The 12,278-nt window shown below is 43.6% G+C and overlaps 1 protein-coding gene across 1 annotated transcript in view; it reads right to left on the reverse strand.

The window, feature by feature from the left end:
- The window catches only part of LOC149277353 (serine/threonine-protein kinase WNK2-like), a 33,034-nt gene that overhangs the window by 20,113 nt on the left and 643 nt on the right, over nt 1–12,278 (reverse strand). The window contains exons 2-4 of the mRNA XM_089503024.1: nt 1,366–1,538; nt 959–1,179; nt 266–423 (exon numbers count right to left, since the gene is read on the reverse strand). Of these exons, the coding sequence (XP_089359150.1) occupies nt 266–423; nt 959–1,179; nt 1,366–1,538 (552 nt within the window). The remainder of the gene's footprint in view (nt 1–265; nt 424–958; nt 1,180–1,365; nt 1,539–12,278) is intronic.

The following is a 12,278-nucleotide window of genomic DNA, read 5'->3' on the forward strand; positions in this document are numbered from 1 at the left end:
AAGTAAATGGGATGTTCAGGAAAAAAATGGAGAAGCAGAAGGAGCGGCGGCAAAGATCTGGAATCACAGAGATTCAGGGGATAAAAGGAGTGCTGAATTTGGAGCAATTTCTCTCTATTCTCCTAGTTTCTTTTGCCCGCTCACATCAGCTCTTGCCTCGAATTTAGCACCCTTTACCCTACCCCTTATTCCACCCATTCACTCAAAAGTGCATCATGCAGCAAAGTTAAACACAGAAACAATAAAAATAGCGTCCCCGACTTACACTGGTGACTTTCCGATATATCTGAGCGGCGTTCTGACACTCAGAGTACGGATATTCAGACGTGGCCATTTCCAACATACACATCCCGAAAGCATAAACATCTACCGACTCGTCATAATGCTCTTCATACATCTCAGGCGCCATGAACTCGGGCGTTCCTGCGCAAAAGGAGAATCGAGAAAAAAGCAAGGACATTTTTAAAAACATATTCACGTTGACACGGATTGTTTGTCAGTTCCTCAAACCAACCACCACTAATTAAAAACCAATTGTTTGTCTCTGGCCCATCCAAAAGACATGGCCAAGATCCCCTCATTTGGGGTTATTGAACCAGTTAGATTCGCTCTATAACTACAACGTTCTCTTGAGCTTTACTCCAAGAACCTGAATGTTTTCCAAAGAATATTTTTGCCCTCCAGTTCTGGTTTAGATTTTAGATCCTTAACTCAAATCAATGGCGGCCAACTGGGGCAGAAATGGCCTCAAACCCGCCTTGAAAAAACCCCCAATGATCTCCTGAGCATGGGTTCCACCATTTGCACGGGACCTTCTGCATTACAAAGAGTCGGACTACGGCTTCTAAAGCATATTGAGCATATTTAGTATTTAACAAAAAAAAACCAAAAAAAAAAACCTATGAAATGCAGAGCGATTAGCCAAAGGTATGTTTTGGGCTCTAAGCGACGTTATTACCTATAACACTTTTAGCGAATGATGTTCTTTTTAGAGTCGCCAATCCGAGGTCCCCTATTTTCACCGAGCCAGTAGGTCCCGTAATAAAGATATTGTCACACTTTAAATCCCTGTGAATAATTGGTGGGGTTCGCGTGTGCAGAAAGTGTAAACCCTTCAGGATCTGCCGGCACCAACTTCGGAGAACCTTTGGCTTCATGACTTTAAACCTCTTCAAGTATCTGAAAGGATCAGAAAGTGATCAGGGTCACTTAAATGACCTCTATTACAGAAACCAGCCGTCGGACATGCGCTCATTCACAGCTAAAGAATATAACATTGGATACAGTGTTTACGAGTGTCTGAGAAACATCCCGTGGGCTACTTCTGGACAAAATATAACCAACATTAATCAAAGCAGGACTTACGTTTTTAGTGTCCCTGATGTCATAAGTTCTGTAACCAGAACAATACATTTTTTGCTTTTCAGACACGACTCCCAGAAGTCATAGAACCGGACAATATTCGGATGCTGCAAACCCTTCAGCATCTCTGCCTCCTCCTTGAAGCGCTGCCTCTCCTGTTTGGTCAGCTTGCGGTCCTGAGGAGTAAAGTCAGGCGATTATCGTATGCAAAGTCTGACAGTTATCCGGCCATATAAATCACATCATCTATATCATCATATCAAACAGGAACACGAAAGGTAATTTGCTTTGTTTTTTCCTGCAAAATAATTAAAAAAATCATATATTTTTTGGTTGATGAGAAGTTCCCTTTTAATTTGGTGAATAAACACAGACAGAACGATGGGAAAATAAAGTCTAATTTTAAAATTACAAAAATAAGGTTGTCTCTAAACCATTGCATGAACACAGAGATTTACAGTTAAAAGTGTAATTTAGCGCAGAATGATCTGAAAATCACAAGCAGAGTCCGAGTAATTAGTAGGTAATTCGGTGAGCGTTCCCGGCACTGGGGGGGGGGGGGGGGGGGGGGACACCGAGGACTTATTATTAAAAGCCATCACTCAACATCTACAAAACACACACAAGCCCATCACGGCCGTAAAGCTGAAGGCGAACACACAATGCATTGATCATGAAATATTTATGCCGGAAACCCCTACTTGCCCCAGTCAGATATCACATGGCAGAAAAAAGGCGCGCGGATTAAAAAAAAAAAATGAATAAAAACTTCCGACAGAACCCTTTTGGTGTCAAAAATATGAATTCATTTTTAATAACTTTTAGACTTCTAAACAGTATTCCCCCAAGAACCTGAGCTCTGTTCAGATTGGCTGCTTGATGCGCATTTTTTTTTGTTTTGTTTTTTAAACAAAATCTGGGGAAATACTTTTCTTATTGTTACTGAAAATATTTTAAGTGTTGGTTTGCAACCGATCCTCTTAACGACGTGTCCACTCGGAGTTATAAAAGACATTTTTATCCCGCCTGCTGGATACAGTTACTTGCAACTTAAACTCTCCAAGTTTATCAAGAGAACAAGCATTTTCCTGAAGGGCGACGTCTCCAGCCGCTTCTCATCCCAGTCTGTCCGTCCGCAGCCGGCACACATCAGCAGCCGCCAGAGAATCCATTCTCATCCGAGTCCCTCAAGGCCTCTTCCACCAAGGAAACGCTGCCTCCAGCAAACAGCGATCGTTATCCCTGTCCTGGTAACTGAACAAAGACACCACGCGCTGCGGGATGGACTGCCGTCTACAAAACACGGACATCCAACCGAGTCAGAGAAATCGGTGCTGGAGAAACCAGCATTTAAGGATCAATTGAAAAATCTAAATTTCAGTATCTTGGGGAAAACCTCGGTAGAATCCTACAAATCCTTCCTTTGGCAGCGAAAGTTCAGAATCAGTATTCCCAGTAACAGAAACATAGAATGAGTCGGCAGAGAAGAACCATTTGGCCCGTCCGGTCTGAAACATACTTTTCAAAATCATCGTTATTAAAACTATTAAGTCCTGGCGCAATGGAGAAAAACTTCAGGGAAATATCTAGAAGCGAACCTATTTACTGTGTAATAATAACGCACGACGGACATCGTCCAACAAAAGGTAAGAGGCACCAGCCCCGGAGTTCCCAACCGGCAGGAGTTTGGATCCTTTCACTCAAAAAAGTCACTTTCATTTGCTTGAGTTTAATTGTTTATTATTGGAGATCTTCCAGATCCCTTCTCCTTATGTTCTCAGTCACTCAAACTTGGCCCGGCTTCACATTAAATATTGCCGGCTGACAAGAGAACGCATCGAGCATTAAATGACATCAGATACATCGATCCGATATTTTGGGCACATGAGGAAGTTGCGCGTTCCCAAACCCATTTCACTCGATATTCCGCCGATCCTTTATTGCATGTGACTCTAACGCACTTTAATCGACTCTCCCCAACCCAAAATAGATTATAAAAAAGGATGAAAACATGGCCTTAAATATATAGATTTTCCGCGTATATCAGGGAGTCCTTACCTTACATTAAAAATACCGGGATTCCTGTGAGAAACAGAAAAAAAAGAGAGACTTTAAAGCCTCGGGACATCAATGTTCTCTCCGGAAAAGCTTTTGTTCCAAAATAGTATGTTTTGAAAAAATAAAAAAAGGCAATAAAGGAAGAGAATTAAAAACCACAGTAAGTAAAGCGGATATGAGATTCCTAGGGTAAAATAATCCGTATAGACGTGAGAACCCTGAATCTGACGGAGGGTACAGAACCCCCGCTCCCCAACGCCACGTACCGGGAGCATTGGGATTAGAGAGGGTCTAGAGCAGGGGTTCTCAAACTGCGGCCCTCCAGCTGCTGCAGGACTACATCTCCCATAATGCTCCTTCAGCTAAGGGGCTGGCTGAGGAGTATGGGAGATGTAGTCCTGCAGCAGCTGGAGGGCCGCAGTTTGAGAACCCCTGGTCTAGAGTGTATCCAGAACAGCCGTCCAGGAATTCGGGGTTCACCCTCGGCGTCTAACTTCTCAATGGCATTCAGCAGACACCCCCAGGCCACTATGAGCAAATCAGGACCATGTTTATTGACGGGGGTCGGCACCAACGTGCTCGTGGCGTATGTTTACTGGGGTCGGTGGTGGGCAATTAACTGATGGTCTATGGACCTTCAAAGACATTGCCATGGAAACTGGCGTCCTTGTGTTTATTGAACCTCCGCCTAATCAATAAGCCGGGGTTACTATTTATAGGGGTGTTGGGGGTCCAATGAATTCAATTTAAATTCATAAAATCTGGTTCTGTGTAACAGCAGCTAAAAGCGGGAAGCCCGATGCGCAGCGGCCTCTGTTACGGCCTTTGGTGCAGAGAAAGTTCCTCACCACGGGCTCCACATATGTCGGAATCCTTCAGGTTCTAGAGCAGCACCCAGAACCCATTTTCTGTATCCAGGTTAAAAACAAATAAAACCAACAGAACGTTTACTCAAAAAGCAATCGGAGGTCTCAGAAACGTCCTCATTCCCTAATCTCCAGCATCTGTTACACAGAGATCTGTAATTTCCCCGGAGAAGGCAAACCGCGTTTTTTCATTAACCCAAGAAGCAGATAATCCTCCTGCCGGCACCCAAAGGGTTAATGAGAACGTTACAGGGTTTCTGTATGAAATTAGATTTTCATTCTGTGCGATGGGGGGGGCAAAGAAATAAACATGCGCAGCCCATGGAATTGGCAGAAATCACTCAACAAGTGCGTTTAAAGAGTTTAATGTTTGGACCGAGGAACCGAGATATTAGAGTTCTCCATATTTACTCCAAGATGGAGTTTAACGGTCTATGCGTTGGAGGCCGTGCGTCGGTAAAGCGGCATAAAAGGGTTAAACCGGGGGGGGGGCTACCGCCATTTTGTAGAGATATAGAATCCTTAGACACGGCTGCCGTGAGTTCCGGGGTGAATTGTAGCTCCACAGAAGTTACATTTAAATGAAGTTGGAGGGACGTTATAAAAGGTCGCGCAGCCTGGGGAAGGCCGCAAATCAATGTTATAGCCCAATGAGCAGTCACCTAAGTGCCAGCTCCGGAAATGTCCTTCCTCTAAAGACTTGGCCATAAACAAAACAGACATTTATGACAGCGTCACACAAACGGCTACCGGTGCGGTTTTAGTATCAGCGCCTATGGGCAGCAGGGGCCAGAATAATCCCAGGGACACCGAGCTGCCGGACAGACACAGCCAAGCGGCGGCGCGATTCCGCCGGTACGTCAAACCAAGAGAAGCTCAGATAATAAAAGTAAATCACCCGTTTGGGGGGGGGGGAGTTTAACATTGTATCTCATGGCCTGAAGCCCCCTGTATGTACGGCACCCCTAGGCGCCTCATACAAAGTCTATGTCTGGCAGGCTAGTGATTTCTAATAACCATGACAAGAAAAAGACGACATTTCTATTTTCATTATGATTTCTCCGCCTGTCGTACAATCCGGAAACAGCTCTTTACTTTAATAAAAAATATATTTTTTCTGCAATAATCTGAGGCTGAATATTCTCTGTAGTAGTTTTCGGCCCCCACGCGGCTGCAGTAATGGGGTCATGCGGAGGGTTGTGCGTCTCTTTATACATCGGCGCTCGTTACTGAATACAGGTAAACAGAACCTGTCCAGATACGAGGCCGAGATTGGGTCCGCAGCTGAAGTCACGCCGCATGCGCGATCTCCCCGCACGGCGAAGCTTTTCCCCAGTAATAAAAGCGTTGGCTGCTATCTAGATAAATTCATCAAATATTTATTAGGTGGAGAACCTTCGGCTGGGACTCGCGCCAGCAGCTACAACGCCGGAGACTGCAGATATTGCCAACGCAGCCAAACAAGAAATCTCAGACCCTGCCGGGTGCTTTTCACTGCAAAGAGTCAAGAAAAGGCAGAGAGAGAATTGGCGTTTTTTGTCGGCACCTGTTTAAGCAGCAGCGTTCATTATCGGGTCATTAAAAAAACATAAATGAGATGCAGATTAGGCCGATGTAAAGCAGCGCATGTATGACGCAGGACATGAGGCTGCAAGAGGCAGGACACGGCATCGCACTGCAGCAACGGGCCGAGCGGGCCTTATTTTCTGTTAAATACTTTGCTAAAGAACATGCAGTGACTTGCGGGGCTGGTCTACCAAATGCAGCACAATGACCGGCGTTACCGGATACTAGGGAATCCCACACCCAACATGCACAGGCATATCTTTAAAGCTGGAGCAGACATCATGCAACTCGTGATTTGGTTATTTCAGGCGATAAGCACTAGAATGTGTTTCTGGAGGCGACAGGAAAGATGCAAAAAAGGATTATCACCCAAAGAAAAGCCTTAAAACGTAGCATATTCAGTAAAATAGAAAGTAACACGTTTGTTAAATTGAGGTTTACCAGAGATAAAGAGAGAGCCGTAGTTACCGGATCACACAGAATTATTTGAGGACAGATCTCCTGAAAGCCTGGACGTTACCCGCGTGCGATAGAAATCAGTCTGTGGGCCCATCGGCCATTTCCATCGCAAACGCGTTCTGGAAATAGACACAGATCTATAGGAACGTAATCACTTCTGAGTCAGAACCATCTTGCCTTGGATGAGAGAGTGAGTGAGTGAGAGAGCGAGAGCGAGAGCGTGAGAGAGCGAAAAAAAAAAGAGAAAAAAATGAGAAAGGGAGAAAGTCTCACAGTGTTCAGTGGAAGTCGATGCATTTTATCGGGCAGCACGAAGGAAGCGCCATGTGAGCTTTCGTGACCTCGGAAGTTTGTTGATTACTGGATTTAGGTAAAGTGGATCTTGAAAGGTTAGGGCAAAGACTTAACTCCCCGAGTATAAGGTTAAAGGTCAACCAGCCCGATGATTCAAGGTTTATATAACACCCCACAGGTAGCCGGGATTCATTCTCATTCCGTGACGCCTCTCAGGGATCAGGCCAGGTCCCTGCTAACGATTCGCAAAGGACGCAGAACACCTGATTATTCATGAGCGGCATCGACATCCAATTCCAGATCAATCATTCTGCTGCCGAGGTTTGCATTGAAGCGAGAGGGAATCTCCGAAATGCAATGGGGGGCAGGGAGAGGACCCCGGATGCAGCAGAGGAGGACCCGTTCTCTCTGCAGGTTTCTAAAATACGACAGATGTGACAACCAGTGCAGGGGCCGTTATTGATTAGATTACCCGATATTTGGGGGTTATAAGAAATGTGCACTTTTACGTCATCTCTCACATATTGAGAACGTCCCTTTAAGACCGGCTTTCATAAACAGGAGATTAATTCTCACTTCATTTAATTTGGGGATTAGCAATTACGTTCCTGAAAGGCCAGCCGGGTTCCTAAGGATATCCTGTAAACAGAGCGCCTGATTATCACCTGCGTTCAAGAAACAGTCTGGGGAAAAGCTCCTGGGAACATCTTTGGGGAAAACCAATAAATTGGAACAAAGATAAAAAGAAGAAACCTAAATAGTCTCAAAAGCTGGAAATTCATTATATTTCAGATATCATCTTTACCAAAGACTCCATATCTTCATACAAAGGACTTTCGCTAACTGGCCCGTGTGCTATGGGGGCCCAAACAAGTCACCGTGCGAGAGATTTCAGGCTTAAAGAGAGTAAAATCCAGTAAAACGGGTAAAATGCAACAAAGCGACGACCTTGTGCTACGAACGCAATAAAAGCGGATCAGAACACGAGCGGCGTTAACCGGACCGTGGAGCCGACGCCGGCTGGCTGATCATATTCCCGACGGCTCATCAAATATCCATTCCCCAAATCACCCATCTCTGCAGCCTGTGGAGGTTTTTTCTGAAAGTGTGACTTTCAAAAGGTAACTTTACAGTCATTTCCATCATAAAACCAGCTAAACCCGACAACCGTTTCACAAGCTCGGAGAAATCAGCAGCCTATAAAACTGGGATTCTCACAGAATAAGCCGTTTTACACGTATCCTATTCACACGGCACTGGAGCTCTTTAATAAATCATATAAAATGCCTTTCGTGCCTTTTTTTTGGGGGGGGGGGGTTAAAGGTCTTTCTTATTGTAACTCTTAAGTACCACACATTACTCACCCCACGGCATTCAAAAAGATAAATGCTCCTTTTCTTCCACTAGGCCCCAAATCTGCTTATCCACAATTCAACAGCTACTGTGATGTGGACTCATCAACCACATTCTAAATGGAACACCGTCACCGGGCGACTTTAATGTAAAAATTATTTAAGCTATATTAAAGACAGAAAACCCCCAAAAGTAACCTCCATTTGTAATGTATTACCAGTTCATTCTGATCTACAAAATGCATAACCTTGTTTTTATCTATGTTGATTCATCCTCTACATCTTCGAAAAGGTTGCTAATGGAAAAGGATATTTAAAAATGTCCAACTATTTAGATGTCTTATTGTCCCCAGAGGAATATCCAGGTTTTATCCATTGTTTGAATCCAAGGGACAATATTTTTCTACAACACAAAAAATGTATTGCCAATGTCTCCAAGTGAAGAACAAAACAGATGTTAGAACGTCAAATGTAATTTTCCCAAAACCCCTTTATTCTTTTTTTAAATTTTTACATAAACAAAAAAACCATTAAAAAAGGAAACAATTCATTGTAGATTGAAAGAGCGTTGTGACCGTTACAGGACTAAAGCTCCCTAAATACCTGTGAGGATTTTCCATCTGTCCCTAATGCTCCATCCACTGTAATTTTAATTAATTGCTTTCAGACATTAGCCGGCGTCACCCAAGGACACATTGGCTCCAAGGCTTTCATATTTGTTTCCTAACCCTCTACAAAAAACACGCGGAAAATGGGATTTTGAGCCGATATCGTCGATGTGACGGCCGCCCCAGATTTTAAGAGGAAAGATTCTACTTTTCTTGAATACTTTCAAACTTTCCTTTTATTCACCGCTTTCCCTTCAATGCAATTTTGTCATCTCACTTATACCTGCATTTTTCCTCTAGTCCACTGGCTGTATTTTTAGAACTTTTTAGCAATTTTTACAACTGCCATGGCCTCGGAACCTCCAGATCGGCTGCCGTAAGGCAGACTCTCTCTCCGGCTCCAGCAACTATGTATCCCTACCTGAAAACAAGCAGATTAATTGTTTACTTGTGCGCCCTATAGCTATAACAAGAAATTAGTATTTATTGCCTCAATTTCCTCCCCACAGTACCCAATAAAAAATATCCTCCCAAAAAAGGAGAAACATAAGATATTTCTCATTTAAATCCCATTATAGACTCTATAAATCAGAGCTTATTTCTTTTTTTTTTTTTTTTTTTTTTTTTAAACTTTTTATTTAAAGTTTTTTTTCTTTTTTATGTTTTCTTTGGTTCGTCACGATAAGGATACAGAAAGAAAGAAGGGGGGGTCACAAAAAATAAAATGCAGTGTCAGATCCATGGTAAATTTCAAATGACAAACAGTCACACAGTACATGTGAAGGGATATAGAGCCAAATATTTCTTAATACACATTTTTAGAGATTTGATTAAAATAATGAGTCCGGAGAGGCAGAAGGTGAACGTTTAGCTCTGTTATCAAAATTTCACTTTTATATTCTCTTCCCGAGGGCAACGACTCCACAGACCGTCCTTCAGTGCAACTTGTACAGGACCTGATCAGGAACAACGAGACCCATAATGGGTAATATGCCGTCATCAGGGGCAGAAGTAGGTTTCTCCAATTTCTTGGTTGTCTTTGCTATAAATAATTTAAAAAAGTTCAAAAGGGAATATTTATATAAAAAAAAAAATAAAACAATAAGATTTTAGAGTATAAGCAAAAATTCAGCGGGATTCTTTTTTTTCCCCTTCTTATAAGGATAAATTGTCCATATAGATTCTCTGGGATGTGTCGCCAATATTCCCAGCAGGCCCAGAATGAGCCATCTGGCACACGGGAAATGCCCGACGGGCAGCTGGCCAACAGTCTCACCCGACCTCTAGCAGTAGATCGAGCGCAGCGAGCGGCCACCAGCTGGATATGGCCGGCCACTCGCCGCGTAAAGCTAAAAATGTAGGAGCGCGGCCCCTATACATTCAGCCATCAGCTGCGTTTACATCATCAGGGGGCCCCTGGTCAGAGTGCCAGGGCCCCCTCGTCATCGTCAATCCAGCTCTGATTCAATAACACGTCATTAACATAAAGAACAAATGCGGATCTAATTACAACAATCAGCTCGAAATGACATCAATGAGGAGGAATTCATTGAGACCCCAACGAGCAGCCCTTGGTGTAAGTGGACGAGGAGCGCGACTTTCTTTGTAAGATCAGCCCATGTTTGTGGATCATTCATGTTCTGCGTCTCAGCAAAGAACCAAAGCGAGAGATCAGCCGTGGAACACGCGCAGGCTGTCCGGATCAGGGTCGGTGATGACGGGACGGCGCAGGATCGTGAGCTCTCCAAAAACTACTCAGAGATAGTCCCGATTTACCACAACATTTTAACGCCACTTCAGAGAGGGTTTAAAGACGTTGGAATCGTCCACAAATTTTCAATCTCTCCAGAAGCGGGGGATTTACGACCAAAGTTTATCTATTCAGTCAAGGTTTTCGTTTGATACATTTTACAGGATTATTAGATTTTCACGGACTAACTAATCCTGTCGATCACTTTCAGGAAGGTCCTTTCATCCAGGTGAACCTAGAACGTGATTCCCTCAACAGAGACGAACAGAACTGCAGGTGAGCTCCATTCCTCTGATGTCCAACCTGGTCATGGAGACAAAGAACCTGATATTGTGTCTTTTTCCTCGGTTTACTCATAGATTTCTTTGGCTCAGGCACGAGGGCCTTCGTCAGGAATCTTTCTGGAGGATACTTCTGCCTGAAGGAGCCAACAAAGTACCACTTCCTCAGCAAAGATTTAGGGTTGAAAGTCCCTCTTTCTCTCCCTCTTTATTACAATGACTTCTTCTCAATCCTCCCACCACAGCAAATCGCTCATCGACCGAGTTTGGATTTTGGAGTCGGATTCACAATATAAGTTTCTTTTTATCGTTATTTAGAATCGAGAAACTTATTCACATCTCAGAAAACCTACAAAAACATGAAATAAACCTGGAGACAGCGAGGCAGGCGAAGAGGCCGAGGGTGCCCATGATACAGGCCAAATACTGCGAATTCGATGATTTAGCATCACTCCGACGAGCAAGTCAACTATAATGTGAAAATTCACCCGTTGCACCAATTGTTTTATTACGCAGGCACTCCTGGAGAGGGTCGATTTCCACCAACTGTACAGGAGATCACGATACAGAGAACATCGAGTCTTTGGGACTATTTATAGCAGTAAGTGAGAAATTAAACATGGCTGCTCTGTCAAACCTTATTTGGGACATTTTTGTTGTATTATCATAATCCCTCAACAGAGTAAATCCGTGGACGCCGAGAACAACAAAGTCCGCTCGGCCCAAATAAACATTATACCCAAAGTGTGACGCTGGAAAGATTCATCGTCATTAATCCAAACTATTCTATAACCGGAGCATCGGGGGGGGGGGGCATTACAGACGTTTAGTGTCCACTTTGGGTTTATTTCTCTGGAAGTTGCTCTAGAAAAATCCTGAGCAATAACCTCAACTCCAGCGATGGGCATTTTATTAGCATCTGAAGAACTCCAAGGAGCAGGAACCGGGTTAAAAGGGGCAATTAACTAATATTTATGGTATTACAGATACATCTATGTTATACTATCAACCAGTTTCCAGGGACTGTCACGCCGAGTTAGAAGACATATAATTAACAATCGACGCATTATCGGCCAAACATGCTGCAGTTCCCAGGCGTTAACCCTCTGATAGCCACAGGTCTGAAGTACACCGGGCATTCTGCCTTAATTCACGGGATTAAGAGAAGGGCCCAGGGAAGAAATTTTCTTTAAACGCCAGGAAGGTGCAACGGCCGATACAGAGAACCTGGGGATTCCGGATACCTCAAAGGTTCCAAAACGTTACACAAGGTTATCTACCACCTCCTGCGTGCAACGGCTGGTGCAAACCTACTGCACCAGAATCACAATTAGATCTTATTTTACTTGCGGGTTCTTGGCGTTTCTTACAGCCCGGCACAGAAAAAGCTTAGCCATGGATTTTGTAAATTCTCGATGATTTAAGATGCAGTAAAAAACTAAAAAAAAACCATAGGAAATATATTTACATTTATAATAGAAGTGCTAGCTGCGTTGTAATGGCCAATCTAATTGTAATAAGACATGCGCATAGTCCCTGCACTAGAAAGCTCATCAGTACCTAAACTCTGACATACGACTTTAACCCTAAAAACATGAGTAACGGCAGCAGCACGAGCCTCTGGTGACTCAAACATAAGGACAGAAGGACATGACAAAAAGGTATGGAAGCCCCGGCACTCA

Source organism: Sceloporus occidentalis, unplaced genomic scaffold, assembly GCF_023333645.1.
Source record: "Sceloporus occidentalis isolate IW3139 unplaced genomic scaffold, rSceOcc1.0.p SCAF_216, whole genome shotgun sequence".
Lineage (NCBI taxonomy): Eukaryota > Metazoa > Chordata > Lepidosauria > Squamata > Phrynosomatidae > Sceloporus > Sceloporus occidentalis.